General features: G+C 33.6%; 1 protein-coding gene across 11 annotated transcripts in view; it reads right to left on the bottom strand.

Moving 5' to 3' along the window:
- Glut1 (Glucose transporter 1) overlaps positions 1–24183 on the bottom strand; it is a 356436-nt gene that overhangs the window by 170957 nt on the left and 161296 nt on the right. For all 11 annotated transcript variants that reach the window (XM_074171717.1, XM_074171707.1, XM_074171715.1 and 8 more), the window contains 3 exons: positions 21763–21965; positions 16610–16873; positions 5552–5764 (listed from right to left, as the gene is read on the bottom strand). In XM_074171717.1, the coding sequence (XP_074027818.1) occupies positions 5552–5764; positions 16610–16873; positions 21763–21965 (680 nt within the window). The remainder of the gene's footprint in view (positions 1–5551; positions 5765–16609; positions 16874–21762; positions 21966–24183) is intronic.

Below are 24183 nucleotides of genomic sequence, written 5' to 3'. Positions count from 1 at the left end.
TAAACTAACTTGGTTAGCAAAACGCGCATCCAGAAACAATTAGAAAAGTTCCACGAACATCATTGGTACTTCCAATTTTCTATTAAAAATATTTTTCAGGTTCAGACACGTTCAAAAATCTATCTCGTTTGAAATAACTTGCCCAGCCAGAATAAACAAATACATTTTTACATTTGGTATAAAGAAGCTGGAGATGAATTATTCGGATTGGATAAATTAGAAATCCAAGGTTACAGACTTCCATTTCTATAGCAGATTAGGCGTAGATTATATTGTAAGACGAGGCTGATATCGTTTAAATTCGTTTTGAAAACCAATAATACAATCACTTATACAATTCGGTCAACAGACTTTTTTACTTGATAAAAATGTGTATTCATTGCATGCTTGACTTTTACTAAATTTGACGATGTAAGCATTCATTTTAAAAATCGATTGTTGTAGCCGTTACTAAGTGGTAGAAGATCATCATGAAAAATGGGAAATGAAATTAAAAACAGAAAGTTTCAATTCTGATTTTTCATTTATTTTGTTGGTAATTTCTCCAAGAAACATGTAAGGTACAAATGAATATTACTGGAGTTTTTCCCAACACCAAACCGTTATTTCAACACCTCGCCACGTGTTTCGATCATCAAGTGATTATTTTCAAGAGGAAGATCAAATCAGTTTGATCTTCCTCTGAATGATTTACTTCCATATGAAGTTGGTTCAATTGAACCATGATTGTTCAGTGAGTGTTCAGTAATGATTGTGACCACCATTTTCATTTATTGAATAGACAAAAAATATATTCATATATGGAGGTTGGTTTGACATATTTTGCTAGAGGTAGAGGCCTTCGTAAATGGAAGTTTGTCATCTTGGTACGTTTAGTATATTCAATCGTATTATGTCCTTACTAAAATACGCTCAAGACATGTAGTATTTATTCTGAGTACCGGACCAGTTGTAACATATCGAAAACTTAGAAATATGTAATTTTTATGGCTTTCTTCACAATTCAGTGCCTTCCTCAGGACAACTTATAACATATAAACAACATCAACAGAAAAATAGTTGCTGAGGTGAGAACATTCACAAAAATTAAAATCTCCAATTGGGCAAGAAAAACATTTAATGATTTCAACGAAACATCTAGAAATTCAAATAACTGTATCACTCTTCATAAAAGTGATGTCAGCTAAAACATACATTTTTGTACCTTATCTTAACGATCAGAATATGGATTGAAGTAACACTAAAATCCTATGTACTGAAATTAATTTACAAAAAAAACGTTTACAAATGGTTGCAATAAACAAAGAGGAAATGTCGATGAATAAAATAACCGACTTAAATTATCTCAATTAGATATACACGTATATTCTGAAATATCAAATGGAAAAGATACATTTGCATCACCTTCTAATCAAAATTTTTTATTTTGATAACTGTCACTGTCGTTCATTTCAATAAGAATCATTGAATGTTTTTTTCCTCTACAGATATTTCCATTATTATAAATAACCTCACGTTAGTAGATGAGAGTTTTTTTGTCCTGAGGAAAGCATTGAACGGTGCCGAAAGCTTGACAAAACGAGAGTTTCGTCCAACCGGCCCTTACCATTGTTTGCAACCCCGAAAATTATATAATATCAATCAATATAATGTTTTGATCAATAATTGAAAAAAGTTAATTCATGAAATCATAACCAGATTAATAGCACTCAAAAAATTCAGTAATATACATAGAAATAGTTTATTACTTCTAATTAAATGAAACCCAATGAAAATCTAATTTAGTTACTGTACACGCCAACGAACAATGAATGGATAACAGTTGTATTAATTATCTCACATTTCGTTCAATCAATTTTCAAAATAACTGCATTCAAATTGTTCTGTTGAACATTTGGTATTATTATTATTAATTAGGCTGAATTGAAATCTGATTAAACAAAAAATTCCCGAACGCATATAAAATTATATTAATTTACTATGTTATTTTCTACATAACAGAAATCATTTTATCCACAATGTAAACGAATTCTTGATATTTGCCAACACTAATATTCATTTTCAACGAAATTTTTGAAAAATTAAAAATATAAAAACAATGATATTTGTATATTATCGGTTTCGAAACAAGTTTCTTTGACACGTTATATCTCTTAAACTTTTCTGAAACCTTCATGTTTAAGAATTTTGTTATAGGATAATTCTGTTTGTCATCTCTCATCAAATTTCCCAAGTTTCAAAATCTGACTAGTTCTCAGAGTGAATTATACTTGACCTCATAGGAATCAGAAATAAATAAATATAATGTCATGTTATCCAACCTGCTGACCAACATCCATAATGGAATATTCCATATTCAATGTACCATTTGAACAAAAACTATTAATCTTGGCAGGATCGTTTACTAATTTTACTGTTCGGTCACAGGAATGACAGTTTTTTCAAATAGTTCACACTATCAGTCAACACCAAAAAACTGTTCTGCTGACTCTACTTCGCATTGGCAACACACGTCTTGAGAGTTACCTCTTAATAGATGAGTACCCTCCTGTGATACATGTACTATTGTGTTATATCTTCTAGACGAATGCCCAATTTTCAGAATCGAAATCGAATAAAGTTGACTTGATCTATAATATAGCCAGGATTTTCAGCGATCGACCGCAAGTCGCTCTACAATTCTTCAAAAATAATAAACTTTCCCAGCAGATTTGATTATAGAATTATATTTCCAAACTGTTGCTTCGTGATGCGATGGTTAACATTAGTTTTTGATTAGCTGTCAATGTCACTTGTACAATTTTCAACATATATTTGACGTATGGATTCTCATTTACGTTTCCTGATTGAATTTATGGAGTAGAAAGCCAAAATCTTTCTTTCCCAAAAGTGGATTTCTCCTAAAAATATACTCTCTTCAATTCAAACGTGATTCGTCTCGTTGTGTAGGTATATGTGAATATTTTAATTTGGCGCATGCCCATTTTCGTTTCAACTTAAGCACTCAGTTATTAGTTGAGAGTTGGCCAACTTCCTAGGCATAGTTGTTAGTTCTTAGTCTTAATCAAATTTCCATAAACGCTCTCGTTGATTTATCATAATGTAACACTTGCTTCTTAGTCTAAGTCTAGGAAGTGTGTTGCATAAACCCGCTATAAATCCTTCTTACATCTGCAGAAAAACATTTTTTGAATATGATGCTTGTCCCTAGTCGTTGTAGATTTGTACTTTTCAGATTTTCTCCAGACCTATTCACTATCTGAGGTTAATGGATGCTTCTCTTTCACGAACTAGTTCATTGTTAAATTACTACGAGTAAAACATTGTTCCAGAATACTCATTATTTTTTCGTGAAACTAGTTAAAAGGTAGAACTTGAATCTCTGCTTAGTACTGTTTTCAAACACCAGAACTACGACACTGGTTGGTGAAACGTGCGTCGAGAATGTTCCAGTTCTAGTGTTTGGAAACCGTATTTATTTTGAAGTAGAACCAGTTGAGATGAAAATACCTTCAATAGGTATTCTTTGCATCATTTGTTAAGGTATTTTCCAGTCTGCAAAAAAATTATTATTGAGACTAATTCAGCATATTTGTTGTGGGAACACCTATCACAGAAAAATGGCCAATCTTACACTTCACTGCAGAATATAGTTCTTTGTCTACATACTGACGTGCTGAAAACATTTCTACATTTTCACTGTTAGGAGTACTTTTACTTGATTTCAGACAGTGATGGACTTCAGTGTGATTTAGTTGATATCTTCTTATACGCCACTAACACTTCTTCGTGAAAATTCTATCTTTGCTTTGTCTTTCTTGTTCAATGATTTTTGCTAGTTTCTCGATGGTTTCACTCGAACTTTCGAGGAGATTTTCCAAATCGTGAGGAATGGTTGTCTGTTCACTGATTGTATTGTTATATTCTCTTTCTGGATGAAACATCTTCTGGTCTCCGTTGGTTTTCAAGGCGTGCCATCATTCTTCTTGTAGCAATGCCTTGCTTTTACATTTTCTGATAAGTTACTGATTGATTCAAAACATCAAATGATCGTGGATTACCATCGATTTCTATAAAATTGTCTAAATAAAAAAATATTCGTCTCGTTGAAACTATTCATTCAACTAAGTACTTTATTTCAACAAAAAACAATAAAACCCGATGGTCCAATATAGTGCATTCAACATAGATTGATTTAAGAAGAAAGAGCTACAAAAAAGGCATCAGCCCGTTATTTCAATTTTTTCATCTGTCCTCAATTCTAAGGTATTTGGGAAATGCATAAGAATTCGGACATTCATCCATGAAGAGAAACAGGTATATAGTACTTTCTCAGACAAGCACGATAAGGCTTATATCATGATTAGATTCTGAGACCCCACCTGGAAGAGAGCAAACTTATTAACTATTGTACTTTGCAGAGACCATTCCAGTGTCCATGCAGCGACGGGAAGTTTTTAACCATCCAAAAAAGCCACAGGAAATGAATGAATAATTTAGAAATGAATATAGGACTGATGTTGATTTTCAGGAGTATTTTTTATCATAATAGATTCAATACTTTGAATACATTAGTCATATTAGGAATTTTTACAAAGACAGTTTTTCGTTATAATACGACAGGAATTTCAGAAAATTCATTTGAAACTAAGTTGGCCTGTCGGAAAGGAAAATAGGAAACCACAGTGTGAACCTTCTCTGACAAGGTTCAAACACCAAACCTCAACGTTGAGAATACAACATTGGGAGAAGTTAACGAACTAATCAGGCAACCACTCTCAAGACATTTCAACAAAATTGAAGAGAGATGACAAAAATCCTCCAAAATAATATTTTTATTCCAATTCCCTATGAATACAAATGAGTACCTACATCACATTTCAACGAAATTATGATATTCCTCTTCCATTTCACCGTAAAGCTCAATACAATATTTTTGATATGTTGTGTGTTGGCTGAATATCAAGGTAACGATTTTTCGACGTTAATTTTAACGTTTCTTATCATGAAGGAGATTCAAAATGAGAATGAAATAATTTATGCGATCAAACCGGGAATACTCGAACTTTAGTTACCCGGGCTGGGTGGCTGCGGTCCAATATAGAGATTGACGTACCACTCAAAGTCAGTCCCTCCATTGATCCACTGCTACCCACCAGACAATCTAAGTTCATTTTTGACAGTGAAAGTTTAAAACTTCATTGAAAATAACCCAGTTTTTCAATACATCGACTTATTTTTACGTAGGGAAACTTTCAAATGATTTGAACTCTTTAACTCATTCTAAAATTTCTTAAATGATGTAGTAACAACATTTTTGTTGTTACAAGGTAATTGATGGTTATCATAGATTTATTTGTATTTCAAGGTTGGTTATCAGTTATTATTCGTGATATTTCTTTTTCTACTATGGGAAAGGTCGATGAATGAAGTTATCGGGAACGTGTATTAATCACTTTGGAAGTCACGGTTATTGAGAATTCAATTGAATTTATTGTTAACAGGCCTCCCATCACCAAACCAAACCCTATCTTGGCATATGCCAACAAACCTTGATGAGAAACGAGATCGTGATGAAAATGGAGAAGATGAACATGCCACCAAGACCGTAGAGATGCAGCGTCCTTCTTCCCATTCGATCCATGAGCGGAATTGAGATTAGTGTCATGATGAACATAATGCATCCAATGCCTATTGTGGCAAATTTGGCACTCTCTTCAGGGAGACCAGAACTCACAAACAGGCTGGTAGAGTAGTAGAACACCTGTAATGAAAAATTATTACTATCATCATCAGAATAATATTGTTGTGGGGCAATATCAGGCACAATTTTTTTATAAAATTGAAATTATTCAAACAAAAAATATATGATTTTATATATATATATATATATATATATATATATATATATATATATATATATATATATATATATATATATTCATATATATATATATATATATATATATATATATATATATATATATATATATATATATATATCAAGGTAACGAAAGAGTACTCTTTAAAGTTTGTCCAAGCTTTACCCTTCATTAAGGAGATCACCCCCAAACTCTCTAGAATTTTCAATGAATTGCCCAATATTAAAATAGCCACCAAAGCAGTTCTCACGATTAGAACTTTACACACCAGAGTTAAAGATAAACCCCTCATTACTTCTCGAATAAATGTAATATATAGTATTCCATGTCAATCTTGCAACAAAATCTATGTTGGTCAAACGTCAAGAACTTCAAGTTCCAGAATAACTTCTCACAAAAGCGATTGCAGACACCATCCTGAAAGATGTGCTCTAGTTGAACATGTCAATAAGTTTGACCACCATATGAATTTTGATGCCACTAAGGTCTTAGCTAGTGAAACACATTTAACAAAAAGGTCCTTTCTTGAAATGGCCTTCATTGCTGAAAATGAAAATTGCATCAACAAAAAAACAGATATTAATCATCTTAGTGAGATATATTCCTATCTTTTGACGTTAGATAAAAATCCATATAACAATGTTTCAATGAATTCACCCAATCTAGCATTAATAGAATAATGTACTTTATACTTTAATCCAAATGTTATTATCTTACATTCACTTTATTAAAAGCTGCACAGGTAGAAATTTCCAAAAATAATTCTTTACAAGTCAAAGTTGGTAACAGCTTTTATCACTAGAACCACTGACATATGTCATGTCAACTATCTGTCAATCCCTCCAAATTAATGTTTTGTGAAATTTTGACATGTGACATTATTCTTCCTTCAAATTAATTTTAAACTGTAACGTTTTTCACAAATATTTTATCCAATATTAGACATCCTTTAACCAGTTTTATAAATGTATTGTATCAATGTTCATCCATCATGTTGTGTCCAATATTTTACATAACCATCGTATGAAACATCCTCAAAAAGTTGTAAGTCTAACCATTCATAATTATATATTAATATTACTCACACCCTCAAATTGTAGCATCCCTGATGATGAAAACAATTTATTAAATTTCCGAAAGCTTGGACAAACTTTAAAGAGTACTCTTTCATTTGCTGCTTAGCCCCATTATTTGTTGGTTCTATATATATATATATATATATATATATATATATATATATATATATATATATATATATATATATATATATATATATAATATTTCAATATTAAATTCTACAAAAAGGAATTGAAGCTTTATATCTTCTATTAATTATCTGCGAGCGCTTTCGACAGTTGGTAGTACTGTCATCATCTGGCACTCCTCAAACTGCAGTTTGAGGAGGTTTTTCTTGAGAAATGGGTATACTCCATATCTCAGTACATTGTATATTCAGCTGGTATACTTGTCTCGCTTTTTGAATTTACTTAGAGGTTATGTATTTGGTCTACAATGGATTTTCCTTTCCTGAACAATTACCTGTTTCATTAACTGTAAACTTTTCTTGATTAGCTTCATACCAATTTTGTAAGCTACATCTAGCAGTGCTATACCTTGGTAGTTATAGCATTTCTCACTTTCCCTCTTTTGAGTAAAAGGAGTATCAAAGTCTGGTGTCACTCATCAGGCAACTTTTTTTGTCATAGATCTTCTATAACTTCGACAAGTCGCCGAGGCTGCAAAAACTCCGTACTATTTTTCAACACTTCTGCGCTGATGTTATATTTTCATTTGGGGCCTTATTATTTTTCAGTTTCGTGATAATCTTTTTTTTTTCTCAATTTGGTTCTTCAATTCAGCGATTTCCGCAAGTTGTGAGGTGTTGCTTTCTCTTCTCCCTCATTTAGTATCCCTGAGAAGTTTTTTAATTTTTTCAGTCTAGTAGTCTTAGTAAACTTTCATCTTCGTCTCCCGCTAATTATGTATTGGATTTCGAAAAATCAGTTTAAAAAAAAGATTTCACATAAGACTCAAGGAAGCGTTTATTCTCTTCGATAGCAGTACGAAGAATGAATATTTATTGAGACAATTATTAAAAGATTTGAAATAAAATGAGTTTGCAAAGTCTGGGGCTCCTGTGGATAAGGCACGTTTCTTGATATCTGGTAGCACGTAACTCGTCCCTCCTCAGACTGAAAAAATAACGGAGTTATTTTTTGAAGTTTGGTTTCTGAAGATCCACTGGCTTTTTGGTTTTTCTTGAATATTTTTTTGAAATACTGCTCCAATTTCGGCAGACTGAGCAGTATCTCGATGACGATGATTACAAATATTACAGTCCCAAAAATAGGTGTTGTAGGACCTTGGTTTTGTTGCGATTGAATGGGCTTCAGGTGATTGGCTATTCTGTCGATTTTGTATAGTCCATCTAGGTTGATTTTGGTGAAATTCGGAATGTCGTAGACTTTTAGAGTTTTCAAGTCCGTCATTTCCAATTTGGGTAAAATCATCGGTTTTCTTTGTTGGATATGAATGTCGTTTACATATTTTGCATCATGAATTTGGATTTCGCATGATTGTGGGATTCTGATCAATACTGGAGAATTGATTTCTAGGTACTGATCTGTTTTACATTGGGAATAAAGACGTTCTTCTTTGAAAGGGATTATCAATACTCGATCTTGTGTTATTCGTTCTACAATGAGATCTTGCACGTTGATTTCCACAATTTGGCATTTCTCTGAGAATTTTCCTTCAAAAAGGTGAAGTGTGCAGTCAGTCAGTGGGGCAAAGTTCTTCGGGCAGTAATATATGTTTTCTAGGAAAGGGAAATCTTCTTTTTCGAACTGGATGTCTTCCTGGTTCCGTGCCAAATATGGATATTTGGGAAAGGATATCGTGTGATTTTGGATAATGATACATGATAGAATTCAAAGAATTTGGGCCTAACAATAGAGACGTGTTTTGCAAAGATCAATTTGGTATTGACGAAACTGACTTGGGTTTCTAAAAACTGGTAATACGTGAGTGTATTCTTAACATTTGAAACTTGATTTTGATTATATATTTTCATTAAATATGTCGCCATCTCCTGAAGTTCAGTAGTATTTGCAAAGTGTTCAGTTTAGAAAACATAATGGCATTTTCAATATTATCTATGGAGTTCATTAAATTCTGACAGTCTAAGTTCAATTGTAATAATGTTCCTTGAAAACTAAGGTGATTTTCGACATTTCTTATTGTATCACTGATTGTTACCTGAAATCTTTCCAAATTTCGCTCGAACTTCTCTTGGTTCGCTGTGAAAATTCTAATGGTTTTGTTATAATGGTTTAATAATGTTTTAGACAAGGACATTTGAAGATTGGTTTCATGAATAATTTTTTCCTTATTATCTTCCAAAACTTTGATAGCGTTATTATAACGTTCCTCGTCATCAGAGTCGAGGTTGCCAAAAAAGCCATTTGTTTATTTTACCAACTACATTGATTAGCCCTCTCTTATTGCGAGTATGGAATGAGGGTAATAGATTGTCGATTTTTCTCTGTGAAGTTCAAATGAGATATTTAGTTCTGAGCAGCATATTCTCAGATAATCCGTGAAAAGATATTGGGTTACCTACATTAACTTTGGAAATACTATTTTCGATTGATTCAAAATTTTTATTCAAATTTTGTATCTGATCGATAATGATTTTAAGGTCCAAACAGTGTAGAAAGGTATGTTTAGTGTATATGAGTCTAGCGTTTCCTAGTTGTATTGGAAGGATGAGATTGTCTAGGTTGGTAACGTCTATGTCATCCTTACAATATGACCAGGCAAAGGAGAAGAAACTTCATCCTGTTGATTTTCCTGTAACAATGTTTGTTCTTTAATATTTCTGGATTTTCTAGCGGAACTTTTATGATATGTTCCGGATTGTGTGATTAATTTTTCATCAGTTTCCTGATCGAGGGTAACCTTTTTGAATTTCGGAAAATTTTTATTTCGGGGTTCAGTTTTTATATGTACTGTTTTTCGACCCGTATATTGTGGGGCATTTGACCTTTTTCATTTTCTCTGGTTATTACTTTTTCTTTAGTTGTTTGATTTGCTCTTTGTATATTTTCGTACATATTTTTTCTAACTTTGTGATTTTGAACATAGTTCGATATATTAACGTTATCGTTCATATCGAAAGGGTTATAGTCGTCAATATGTCATTTGATAACTTCAAATGGAGTGAATTTGGTTACAACATGTATAGAGTTACTATAGCTCAATATAGTGTATTTTACCAACTGATCTGGGGTGAAATTTTTATTTTCTTCGCTTTAACAACGATAATGTTCAATTAAGGTAGAATGAAAACGTTCTACTGGGGAATTTAAGTAGCCATTCTTCGCTATGGTGAAATTAAGTTGAATACGGTGGAGAGAGCAGAAATTTTCTAAATCTTGATTTTTAAACTCCGTACCGCTGTCACTTGTGATTTTTAGAGGTAGCCCATGATGAGTTACAAAATGCAAAAGACCTTCAACTATTAATATTCCTGTTGCCGACTTCAAAAGGTATGCTTGGCCATATCGGGAGAAGGCATCGATAATGGTCAAATAAATATGGTTAGATATTCTAAAAACGTCGAGGTGAATATGTTCGAATGGTTTGGATGCAGTGGAGGTCAAATCAAACTTAATGGCAGAGGGATCCCTGTCATATTCGTCTTTTAGAGATGTTTCACAATTGTTGATATGATTCTCTATACCTACAGACATATTCGGCCAATAATATCGTGAACCTAATGACATTTTTACTTCGTTCATCCCTCTGTGGCCAGAATTGTTCATGTGATAATACTCTAGCTTTTGCTTTTGTTTCTCCACAGTTTCTATGTCAGTAAAAAATTTTGTACACCGAAATAATTTGAGTGAGGAATTTTTAAAAGTCTTTTGGATAGTTACAGAAAATATTTCCTAAAGTTGTGGGTTTTTAAAGAATAGGGCGTCATGATATTCTCTTGCAAAAGTTTCAATTTGACTTTCAAGTTCGACTATTGGAAAAGTTACGTATAGTCGGAAATTTTCGAATACTTTTTCTCCTCTAACTTTGATTTTGTCTACGTCTCCAACTGTCATAACGAGCTGATTTTTATATGTATTTAAAGATCGGTCTTTTACTGGTATCGTCAATATAGGGTTTTCGGCAGAAGTATGTACCGTTTGCAAGTCCACCTCTAGTTCGGGGTTGACGTTGGTTGCCGATTTTACTAATATGTTAGAAATAATATTAACTCTTGGTTTTTAAGCATTTGATGACGGAGTATCCAATAGTGATTGCTTTTCTAAGAAATCAGCGATATTTTCATTGTCGAGATTTGGAAGATTTTTCAGGTTCTCTAGTTCTTTTTCTATTACTTCGTTAATGTCGTCCAAATTAACATCGGTTGACATTGTTTCTAGGGCATTTATTTCAAAATTAGGTGGGTATCTAGAGAGGGCGTCTGCTGCTTGATTATCTTGACCATTTTCGTATTTAATGACATAATCAAACTCTTCCAATTTTGGGCCCAATTTCACAAGTCTGTAGTTTGGCTCCTTTGAGAAAAAAAGCCATTGTAGAGGTTTGTGATCTGTATGAATCACAAATTTCCCACCAAAGAGGTACGGTCGGAAATATTCACAGCTCCAAACTATCGCGAGCAGTTTTTTCTCTATAGTAGAGTAATTTATTTCAGCAGAGTTCAGTGTCCTAGATGCATAGCAAATGGGATGACCATTTTGTGATAAGATGCTACCCAACGCATATTTAGAGGCATCGGTAGAGAGTCCGAAATCTTTTTCGAAGTCTGGGTAAGCTAACATTACAATATTTTTACATTCTTTGAACTCCTTGGTATGTTCGACTTTATTCTCCTTTTTCAGACACGAAGTCATGGGTTTGGTAATTTTAGGGAAATCTTTCATGAATTTCCGATAGTATCCAAGATGACGAAAAAATGATTTGATTTCTTTCTGGGTTCGAGCTATGGGAAAATTTTTCATCTTTTCAATTTTGATAAGATTTGGTTTTATCCTATCTTTTGTGACTATATGGTCTAGAAATTCTACTTCTTTTCGTAGAAATTCGCATTCATCTAGTTGGATTTTTAATTTAGCTTTCGTTAATTTTGTGAGAACCAATTTTAAATTTTGAATATGTTCTTGAAGGAAGGTACTGGTAATTATGATATCGTCCATATAGACCATACAAATTTGTATGTTGTAGATCTTTCAGGACCTCATCCACGGCCCTTTAAAAGGTAGTGGGCGCATTTTTCAACCCAAAGGGCATCCTGCCCGCTGTTCACGGTGAAAGCTGTCTTTTCGATAGAGCATTTACTCATCTCAATTTGGTGAAAACCGCTAGCAAGGTCTAGCATGGTAAAGTATTGAGCTCTACCAAGTTTGTCTAGTATATTCGTAATATTCGCAATAGGATATCGGTCGTATATAATTTTCTCTTGACCTTTCGATAGTCAACGACTAAACGCCATTTTGTGTTTACCCGATGCGTCTAACCTTTTTGGCACTATCCAAATTGGTGATGACCACGGGCTACAGGATGGTCTTATGATGGTTTTGTCAAGCATGTCTTTTATCTGTTGTAGTACCTCATTTTTGTACACATACGCATATCTGTAAGACTTTGTATTACGGAAATTTCGTCATTTGTTCTAATTATGTGTTTGACTTTCGAGGTGAATGTCAGTTTGTCACCCGGTTTGAAAAATATGTCAGCATATTCTTTGCAGAGCTTTGTAAAAGCGGATTTTTCTTTCGAATTCATATGATCGGTACGAATGAAATCTAGTATTTCACCCTTTTGTATGTGTGCGTCTGTCTATTGTAGCCGGACAAAGAAAGCTTCAAATTTATATGTTTCGAATTTTTGCGATTCAAAAGGGATTGCTTTGATATTGTTGTTTAATGTCATAGTAATGGATTGATCTGTGAGACTTTGAATTTCAATAGGTGTTTGTCCGTTTTTTGCAGAAGTTGGAGTTCGTGGTATAACGAATTTTCCCAAATAACTTCCTTCGATCAAAATATCTCTTTCTGAAATATTAACCGGTCAATTTTTTATAATTTTTTCTTTAGGACCTACTGAGAAACTGAAACTAATATCGTTACTTTCTCTATTTTTGAGAGGAATTTCTACGTGTTCCCCAATCAATCGGTTATTTGTGAGATCAATATTAAAATTCATATTCATCAGATCATTTAAACCAATCACACCATCAAAATATTCGTGGAAATCAAATAAATTAAAATTAATTTCATAAGTACTATTGAATTCTGGACAACACGGAACAAGAGCTCTATATCTGATGTTTTTACTACCTAAAGTTGTTTACAAAATATTATTCGAATGATACATTGTGTTTAATATTTTGTTTGGACATAAATTTTCTATTATTGCTGGTCGTATTATAGATATAGAGCTACCTGTGTCGATAAAGAGTTTCGATTTGGGATTTTGAATTTTTATGTAAGGAAGGGCATTGTTTGAGAAGACATTAAATTCTTCTATGTCAGGTTTTTGTGTTGGTCATTATCAAATTCTATATTTTCACTTAAATGGAATGAATAAAAACACTTTCATCTAAATACCACTGGTAGATTGTATTTATACGATCGGTTTCGGGTTTGACCTCATTATCAAGTATAAAATTGAAATCTGAATGTTGAAATATCGGTTTTATTAGAATTTTTAGGTATGCTACAAGGACAGGTATTTAAGAGACAGGTTGCCAACTTAAAACACCACTCTGAAAATTCTAGGGGTTGTTAAACTCATGAATTCAAGAGAGGAGACCTACATAAATCGAGTTGCTCGTTTAGGGGTATATGTTTTTGGTTTTTAATTGATTTGTTAATTTCCATGGCCTCCAACAGATTTATTTTTTCTCTTCATTACATATGTGTAGAATTTTGAGGTTATCTTCATTTATCTTGTGGTTTGATTCTTGAAGATGTTCGTATATTGCAAAGTTTTTGTCCAAACAGACGTGTTCACGCAGTCTTGTGTCAAAATTTCTACCGGTTTGGTCTATATATACTGCAGAGCATTCGCCACACTCTATTCTATGTATACCTGATTTTTTCATTTCATCCCGTTTGAACTTTGCATTAAACAGGGTTCTACCTGAATTATTATTACTTGTGAAAGCTGTTGATATTTTGTATTTATGATTTTGAATATTTTATTAAAGTTCACCTGAGTAATTGATGCTACTGTACTTGACTATATTATGTTCTCGGCAGTTTGGCTATAATTTACTCATAGGTATGAGTAAATTATTTACTCATAATTATTTACTCATACCCATTCTGTTGAACTCTGCTTTCATTTTCTCTTTTATTCCGAATGAATATTCATCCATTTATTTCTAACATCATTTATCACACTCGACCTGCATTTCCCCTTTTCTTTCGTCTCTTTGCCCACTCTCTAATTTCAAATTGAATAATATTGTTATTTTGTTCAAATATTTTCTCATTCTTCAAATCTTGTGCTCTCATAATTTTCATTTTTGTTTCGAAACTTTCCAACTCTAGCACGTGCATATCATCTTTTATTCTTTGCGTCACTTGAATTTCTGTTTTTGGGTTCACTTTCAAACCTGGTATTACAATGTTGTTCTTTCCTTTATCTCCCACCAAAAGTTCTATTCTCTGATCTATTTTCTCTAGCTGTTCCACTCTCTTTTTTGACTCGTCATTATCTCGTTTATTATCTTTTAGAATTTCATTTTATTTTTTCAGTTATTAAGTTATTTCACCTCCTCTCGGATTTCACCACGGAGATCTCTAAATTTCGTCACTAGACTTCTTATTCTTTTCATTTCCTTTTTTTTTCTTTTTTACTGATTGTAGTTTTCTCTTCACTTGGTGTTCGTCTCGTCTTCTAGCTCTTCTTAAATAGCTCAACGTTTTGAAACCAGTCTTTTTTACCTTTTGTTTTACTCGTCTGTTGATTCGTCTACCGCACTTTTTTCTGTTTGCTTCAAAAATGTACAATAAGACATTTATGTTTGTACCAACGCCTTTGGGCGCCTTTCCGTTTCTTGTGTTGCCTACCTTTGCCAGCGCCAGGCTCGATATCCAGTGTTGACCTCTTAGAGAATATGGCATCTACCAGCTGATTGACGAAAAATTTATTTTCAAACACTTTATTCAAGTGACTTCAAGAAGAAATTTCTATTCTGGGGTTTCTACTATTCAAACAAATTTGTTCTATTTGATAGTACCCCAAGAAGGATATAGTTTCGGAGCACAGGAAGTTGTTATTCACTCACCAATACCGTTCCTAAGTTGGCGATGAGGTAATTGGGAAGGTAAAATTTAGAGAGAGTGAATATTCGACTTTTCAGAAAGGCAAAGATTCAAAATTTATACGAGGGAGGTCTGGAAAGTTTCCGACCTCAACATGAAGATGACAGTACTCGTAAATGAAAGCTAGTGAATTTCTTTGTTCATCTGTTGTTACTCATCAAAATTTCAGTAATTTTGGATGCGCAGTTGTTAACAGTCGTTTGAGTGAGTTGATGTGGGTGCTTTTATGAAAATGGACAAAATCGAGTATCGACCTGTCATTAAATATTTTTTTTGAAAGGCAATACGCCTACGCAAATCAAAAATGAGTTGAATTATGTGAACGGGAACTCTACACCATCATTTACTAAAGTGAACTTTTTGGTAATTGAATTTGAACGTGGCCGTAAGAGCTTGGGAGAAGATGAATGTTCGGGACGTCCAAAAACTGCAACTACTGACGAAAACATCGCCATAGTTTACCAAGTAGTGCTAGACGACCGGCGAATTGAAGTGAGCGAGATAGCAAAGGTAATAAACATTTCAAAAGAATATGTGTGTCACTTAGCAAATCAACGTTTAGGCATGAGAAAGCTGTCCGCGCGTTGGTTGCCGCGTTTCCCCACGTTAGACCAAAAACGTGTTCGGATGAACATTCCCAATTCTCTGTTGGTGCAGTTGAGGCGCAATAAATCCGAGTTTTGGCACCGATTATTTACTGTTGATGAAACTTGGATACACCATTATACGCCCGAAACAAAAATACAATCCAAACAGTGGACTGCAAAGGTGGAACCGTCTCCAAACAAGCAAAACCTTTTTTTTTCGCTGGGAGAGTGATGACGACTATTTTGGGGATAGTCTTGGAGTTATTTTGATAGATCATCTCCAAAAAGAAAAAACCAGTACAGGGGCATACTAATTTTTATTACCTGACAAGCTGAAGGCAGAATTTGCGGAAAAACGGCCACATCTGCAGAAAAAAAATCCTGTTTCATCAAGACAACGTATCGTCTCACATCTCAGCGGTTGCCACAAGGCGAAAAAGAAATTATATTGATAGTTTCATGTAAAACAATTTTATGTTTCCAATGTTACACTCTGAAATCACAGACAATTGTTCATTCATTCAATCATATGACATTCATAGTTAGTTTTGAATTTTTTTGACTTCACTACAAAATAAAATGAATACATTGATCATTCCTTGATCTAATACCTTTAATATATTTTCATTAAGTATGAGGTCTGATGTCTATTGGTACTATGTATCTACCAGGATGAAAAAAGTACGTCGAATAAAATGTGACCAGATTACAAATAAAAAAATGCAAACGTTCAATAAAAACTTTTTCATTTTCATTCCACTGGAGAGTTTGGTAAAATGTATCTTACCGCGTTGATTCCCGAAAATTGTTGACTAAGTTGCATAACGATCCCTATGACCAATGGCATCCTCAGACTTGGAGAACATATCAGCTCCGACATACTAATCGACGCTTCAGCTTGCTGGGCCCTCTCCTCCGCCCGCATTTCTTCGATATCTTCCTCTACGGCATTGCTAGCCCTCAACCTTCTTAATGCCCTTCTCGCCTCCTCCTCCCACTGCTTCGTGATCAGTAGGTAGCGTGGGCTTTCAGGACAGATTGGAAGAAGAACCTGCATACAAAACAATCAAAATGATTCTTAGGTTCCAACTTACGTTCAAAACAATCGAAATGATTCGTAATATACATTTACAAGAACCTTACTATCAAATTTCAACGAAGGTAATTTTATAGCGAACTGTTCGACAGAAACTAAACGATTTTAATTGAACTTTTTTATTTCATCAACTTTGAAGTCGGGAATGAATTTAGGCTTATTTTTTTTTTTTTTTCACTGAAATATATTAAAATTTTGGTGAAAACATTATGATAGAAGTGCATGTAGAATGTACAATATAACTGCTAGACACGATCGGCAATATAGTCTTCTGGATCGAGTACACTGAAAATATCGCAAACACTCGAAAATCAGGTGAATCTTACAATGCATACTTGGTTACATCTAGCACCAATGAAGAGACTTAAAGTGGGTGGAAACAGCGCTGGTTGGCAAGGGCTGATTTCTATCTAAATTTTGGTGGGGGCGGTAAATTCTGAATTTCGGGAGCAGGTAGTTTTCAGAGATATAAATTCATATATGAAAGAATGGGCGTCTACACAGGGTGTATCTTGACGAATTAACACGATCTATATATAGTAAACTGAAAGTAGGGCGATTCTGAAAATTGATAGGATGGATGAATAACTAATGGAGAATTCAACTGAAACATTTTCGTTGAGGTGACGTTTCGGGTTCCACCGGAAATAATGACGTCAACTTTGTTATTTTTAATGGCACACCCTGTATTTCACCTCATTTTTCAATTCTTCCTATGATTTAGATTCTAACTCATGTATCATACCCTATACCCAAAATGAACCGTTTTCGAGTTATTCGAGTTTCTTTAGAAAAAGTGACAGATGCATCCTCTCGAACATACGTCATTTTTATGTAAATCAACATTTTTAAAAATATGCAGCTTGTGAATCGTGATAATTGAAGGTTGAACGGATTACGCATCATTTTCACGTCCACTGAATAATCCACAGGGTGCGCAGAAATTAGGGTCCAATAAGTGAATGAGAAAAATTAAAAATCTCAACTGTTTCAAATGAGAACTCCCATTTTTTTCCTCAAGGTTCAATTCTATTATGAAAATAAGCTCTAGTTACGATACACTTCCCTATACCCAAAACTTATAATTTTGGTGATACTCCGCACCAGAAGTTATTATCACGCGAGGATTTACGTTTTTACCCCCCAATTTTGTCCGATAAAATTTCTTTGTTGCCTGGTTTCCATTGAATATCTCATGAAAAATAATCCCATATTCAAGACAAAAATCATGAATCGACAATAATTTCAAATGTAGTTTCAATGCTAAACAAGAACATGTGACACTTTCGTCAACCGCTTTTTTTATTGCAACAAATGTTCAAATACATTGCCTCGAACTTCTAAGCATTTTACTCTTCTCCGTATGACGTCTCCTACAGCTAGTCTTATCGTGTCCGGTGGAATAGAGTTGAACTCTCTGCTGAAAATCTTCCTTTGTTGTTGGCGTGTTAGAATACACCTCGTTTTCTATATAACCTCAAATAAAAAATCCATTGGAGTTGAATCGGGCGATCGCGGTGGCCATAATTGAGGATCGTCGGTTCCAAACCACTGGTCGTAATAAGTTTTTTCTAAATACATCCTCACCATCTGATGATTATGTGCAGGGGCTCCATCATGTTGATACCAAATTTTTCGATGATCAGCGAGTGTCAGTTTTTCCAAATGATACGTATCGAGATTTTTTAAAATATCCAGGTATCGTTCACCTGAAAATAAAAATACCTGTTGGTCTGTTATGTATTTTCTAGATGCTATGAATGTTTATTACATACCTACCTTGATGCCATTTTCTTGAGTGATGTATTTTAATATTCTTTAAATCAATGAAACAATACAATTCCGATACTTTTCAACTAACCATTCAAATTTTCGCCATAGAAGTGAAGCATCACTATTGCGTCGTCTGTAACAGCGCAGTAAACATTGAAATTCCAACGGTCTTGAAATTGACGTTCCCTAACTGAATGCGAGTTTGAATCGCTCCAGTAGTGAGAATTCCGCTCGTTGAATATCACATTTTTGGTAAATTTCGCTTCGTCGCTCCATATAGTATTCCTCAAAAATTGGTCGTGTTCTTGATTTTTCATAATGAAGAATTCCGCAAAGTTAATTCTTCTCTCATAATCGGATATCTTCTGGAAAAGCAGTGAAGTACCCAAGCACTGTAATCGCATTATCTTCATTGTCAACCACCGTTTTAATTTTGATAATTTTCCTTTCGAATGATCCAAAGTTCGTAAGATTGAAGATTATTCTTCTAATGATATCTGGAGATGGTTTCAGTTTTTCTGGATACCTTGTAGCATAAGCATCACTTGTTCCTGTTAACACCTTATTGCATTTGCCATAAATCACCAATAAGTTAAAGAAATCGTGAATATTATAACCAGCACGAGCTATATTGTACCTTCTGAGAGCACGAATCTGACAATAAGCAACTTTATTTTATTTGTCACCAAACATTGTGTTGAAAGATGGACATAGCCTACTAGAAATATCAACATTTCGGGAAAGTATGTCAATATGAGGAAATCTCCAAAATTATTATAAGTTTTGGGTATAGGGAAATGTAGGGAAATGTAGGGCTTATTTTCATGATAGAATTGAACCTTGAGGAAAAAAATGGGGTTTTCATTTGAAAACGTTGAGATTTTCGATTTTTCTCATTCACTTATTGGATCCTAGTTTTTGCGTACCCTGTGGTTTATTCAGTGGACGTGAAAATGATGCGTGATCCGTTCAACCTTCAATTATTACGATTCACTAGCGGCATATTTTTAAAATTGTTAATTTACATAAAAATGACGTATGTTCGAGAGGCTGATTCTGTCACTTTTTCTAAAAAAACTTGAATAACTCGAAAACGGTTCATTTTGGATAAAGGATATGATGCATGAGTTCGAATCTAAATCATAGGAAAAATTAAAAAATTAGGTGAAATACAAGGTGTGCCATTAAAAATAACAAAGATGACGTCACTTCCGGTGAAACCCGAAACGTCACCTCAACGATAATATTTCAGTTGAATTGTTCATTAGTTCTTCACCCATCCTACCAATTTTTAGAATCGCCCTACTCTCGGTTTTCTACATATAGATTGCGTTAACTCATCAAGATATACCCTGTATATCACAATAGGTACTAATTTGAACTGTATTGAATGTTCAAAACAAACACTGTTTGTTTCATTAACCAAGTTGGAGTCCTCCGGGGATGAAGTACGTTAATTTTCAACTCTAAAACTGATCTCACGCATCAATGATTTCGAGTAGAAAAAGACAAAAAGAAAGATTATCAAATTATTGAAAGATTTTTTTTTAATCTGAAAGCGGAGAAAAGCAATAAGATTGTGCTCTTGGACAAATCAAAGTACTATAAGAGAATTGATAATTTAATTGATAATGGTCTCTACAATAAATTATTATGAAAGAACCAACTGCCTGAGATGGTTTCAGAAGTGTAACAGTTCGATCGCATCGACTTTGAATGGAAGTCTGCAGATTTCTAACCCTACAATTCTTGAAATACGAAATCTACAAACCTTCACAAATTTAGCAAATAGTGCGACCAATTGTCTGCGCCATAAATTCCCTTACTTATAAAACTGCTAAATGGCTAACCAAACATTTGAAAATCTCCAAATCGCATAATTGAGTTCAAGTTTCGGTTTTCACATGAATTCAGATATAATTATGGATGTGAAGTTGCCTAATAGACATATTTTATAATCAATTGATATATCATAGTTGTTTCCAAGTGCCTATATACCAAAAACTATTGAATATTTGAGGGATCTTCTGAGGGTCGATGGTATCAGTGGAGAAGTAATCGAAGACTACTATCTGAAACTATCAAAAATCTGCAAGAAACAGAATTGATTCTAGTCAACAAACATCTCTACAAACAGCATGTAGGCACTGCAATGAAAAACACACTGCTCCTCCTCCTCATAGCTGATCTGTTCATGAGCAGATTTAATTAAAATGGAAGCTAAAGGGTAGTTAGATTATTTCCCACGAACTTGAATCCGATATGCAGATGACATATTAGCGATTTTTGACACAAAGAAATTCAAGTTAGAGAACTTCACGGCTTACCGTTGGTAGACCGTATATTTCATGAACTCTTGGATTGAAAACCTGTAGGCTCGTGTTCAAAGTCGGTGCAATCGAATTTTGACACTTTTTGAGTGTTTTCACTTCTGAAACCATCTTAGACAATGGGTTCCTTGGTAATTTATTGTAATGACCGTTCTCAATTCAATTATCATTTCTCTCATAGTAATCTGACTTGTCCAATATCATAACCATTTTTTGTCTGCTTTTGGATAGAAAACATCTTTCTGTTTCATTCATTGGATAACCTGTCTCTCTTCCTTCTTCTTTCCGAAATCATTGATGTATGTTAGGATGTGAAAGTGTACCCCGTTAGATATAAATAGACACCAGTTCCAGAGATAGGTATTGGTGAACTTGTTCTCCTAAAGACCGCCAACTTGGTTGTTTATGAAACGCGTGTCGAAAAAAGTGTTGCAGTTCTGGTGTTGGGAAACAGTCTTCGTTTTGAACATTTCTTACATTTCACATGAGTATTGTGATAATACATGCACACACTTTCATATATGAATTATTCTACCTGAAAATTACCAAGACGAACTTCATAAATTATCCCCCTACCCCCAAAATTCAGATTTGAATCCGCCATTGAATACTTCACAATGGATTTCCATCTAGTATCGGTCAGTTCCATCACATAAATTGGTCCAAGCTTTCGCTGGCTGCTGTATAAATATTACTAAGAATTCGGATTATTATTATACGAAAAAACAGAGCAGTACTCACCAACTGTAAAACTGCCGGTACTACAGCAAGTCCTACGAGAAGTGGCCAGCCATCGTTGGTTCCCAATAGTTGTTCGATACCGAGAACTTGGGATAGAAGAAGACCAGATGTTACTGCGAGTTGGTTGACAGTGCCAAGACCACCTCGTAAATTCAAAGGCGATATTTCCGATATATACATTGGTACTAGGGAAGTATTCAGCCCTGAAAGTTATTCGAATATAATGGAAGTTTGTCGTTAAAATCATTGACTGAGATGGCAGTTCAAGAAGTGAATTTTTATTTCTATATATAATACAGAATAAACAATATATATTATAAATTTCTCCGCCATATTTGACTTCCTGTCTGAACGCGACAAACTAAAAAACTACCAAACGAATACGGTTTTCATCAATACACGAAGTGATTCTAGAGGAAAGTTGATGTACATACATTTCATTATTGATCTGTGGGGAATTATTGAAATATGACGATGTTCTTCGAGCGAAGTCGGGGTAGTGATGCTACTCGTATGAAACTGTGAATCTTTCACAGAAAACGGATATAACCGAACATTTCCTACATATTGTTCTTTTTTTTATAGGTTTATCTTTCATGGATAATTGATAATTGTCATATTCTGTGGTGATTGGAAAACTATTTGGACGGGTACGATATTAATTATTATTATTTTATTCGATTGCTGACTTATTTATTTTGGAGAAATTCACATTGAATAATTTTATATTGATTATTATCAAATTGTTTATATCAGTTACATTTAGTATCTCATGCATAGGTATTATAATTACCATCTTGAAATTTGAATGAATATCTTAACAGTTATCGCAAAATTGAAACTTGAATAAATTCAAGCGGTCGCGATCTGACAACCCAATGATACATGTAGATAGAGTAGATAGATAGATAGAGATAGAGTAGATAAGTACTTACATATTTCAAAATTGGATTTGATAGTTGCGAACATGCTTTCGAGAGAATTTTATCCAAGGCCATTATTATTAATTTTTGAAGTAGCCGATTTGATTCAGGGAGTTGATATGAGACTGTGTGATAGTTGGAAAAACTTTAAATCTCAGGGGGTTGACAAATCTTGCTTTATATACCTCTATCATTGGGTAGCCCCACCTATATAAAAAAACTTTGAAAGGACAAAAATATTCCAGAACATTCAATGACATTCGAGACCGTTTTAAAATAATTCTCAATGAACTGGGATATTTCTATTACAGAAAAAATGAAGCTCATGCAAAACTGGGTCAGGTCGCTTGTTTCTTATAATAAAACTAAAATGAAACATTGTGATGGATGCACCTATATTTTTGGTGTATTTCACTTTGAAATGATTTGTATGGTGTATACATGGCAATAAAATCGAACTGAGACAATACAAAAAAATACAAAAATTATTAATATTCTGAATTTCAAATTCAGAATATTAATAATTTTCGTGTCATGTTTCATTTCATATTTAACAATTGCCATACCATGTCACAACAACATGAATAACAATGTTTCACTATAGCTGAAAAAAATTGGGTGGGTACTCAAAAGAGAATATGAAAAACCAACAAGATCCATCTGAATATATGTTTACTGTGCCTCTGGATTATCCGCCAACAATCGATACTTTTTTTTTCTGACATAATCTCAATACCCAGGGAAAAATTGATTGATACATATGGCATTTTTTTTAAAGCACAAATTCAACAAGAGTTTGAAAATATGGGCAAGAGTGCCCCATGATGAAAATAAAGCATGTTTACATTTATAGAAATATAGTCAAATGGAGAACTCAGAACGCACTGATTGACTTGTCTATGACTCAGTTACCTGCATATATACTTCAATCAGATTTAAATCATTTTGTGCAATTTTCAATGTAGGTTTTTGAGATTTTTTCCTTATATCACGAAATATGTTGTGAACGCTTTTGGGAAATATATATCCAGTGTATATACTTTGCCTGATTCCGATTTAGCAGAGAGTTCACCGAAAAAAATGCCAATTTGCCCACCAACAATTTTAGTGGCATTACAGAAAATCATGATATTGAGTCATTCAAACAACTCAAGAATAAATAAATCGTGGATCCAGATCAAATACCAGATCAAGGGATTGTATTATCCCATTTATACCATTATATACTATTTGGTATATATTTTCAATTTGATAATCAAAACAAACACATTTCCTTACACTTGGAAACTTGTAAAGATTCAACAACACTAAAAAACGGCGATTTGACACAAATAAAAAATTATAGACCTATTTCTGTGTTTTGAAATTTTGCGAAAAGACATATACAACGCTACAAAGGGTATATTATCTATTGTACATCACAGTTTTGTTAATAAAAAGTCCTGTGTGACAAAGCTGTCTTGTATAAATCAATATGCCTACAAAATCTTGAACCAGA

Source organism: Leptinotarsa decemlineata, unplaced genomic scaffold (genome assembly GCF_025532065.1).
Source record: "Leptinotarsa decemlineata unplaced genomic scaffold, Ldec_3_MD MMD2_tig00000035_RagTag_RagTag, whole genome shotgun sequence".
In the NCBI taxonomy this organism is placed as follows: domain Eukaryota; kingdom Metazoa; phylum Arthropoda; class Insecta; order Coleoptera; family Chrysomelidae; genus Leptinotarsa; species Leptinotarsa decemlineata.
This window is presented reverse-complemented; position numbering and strand designations above follow the sequence as displayed.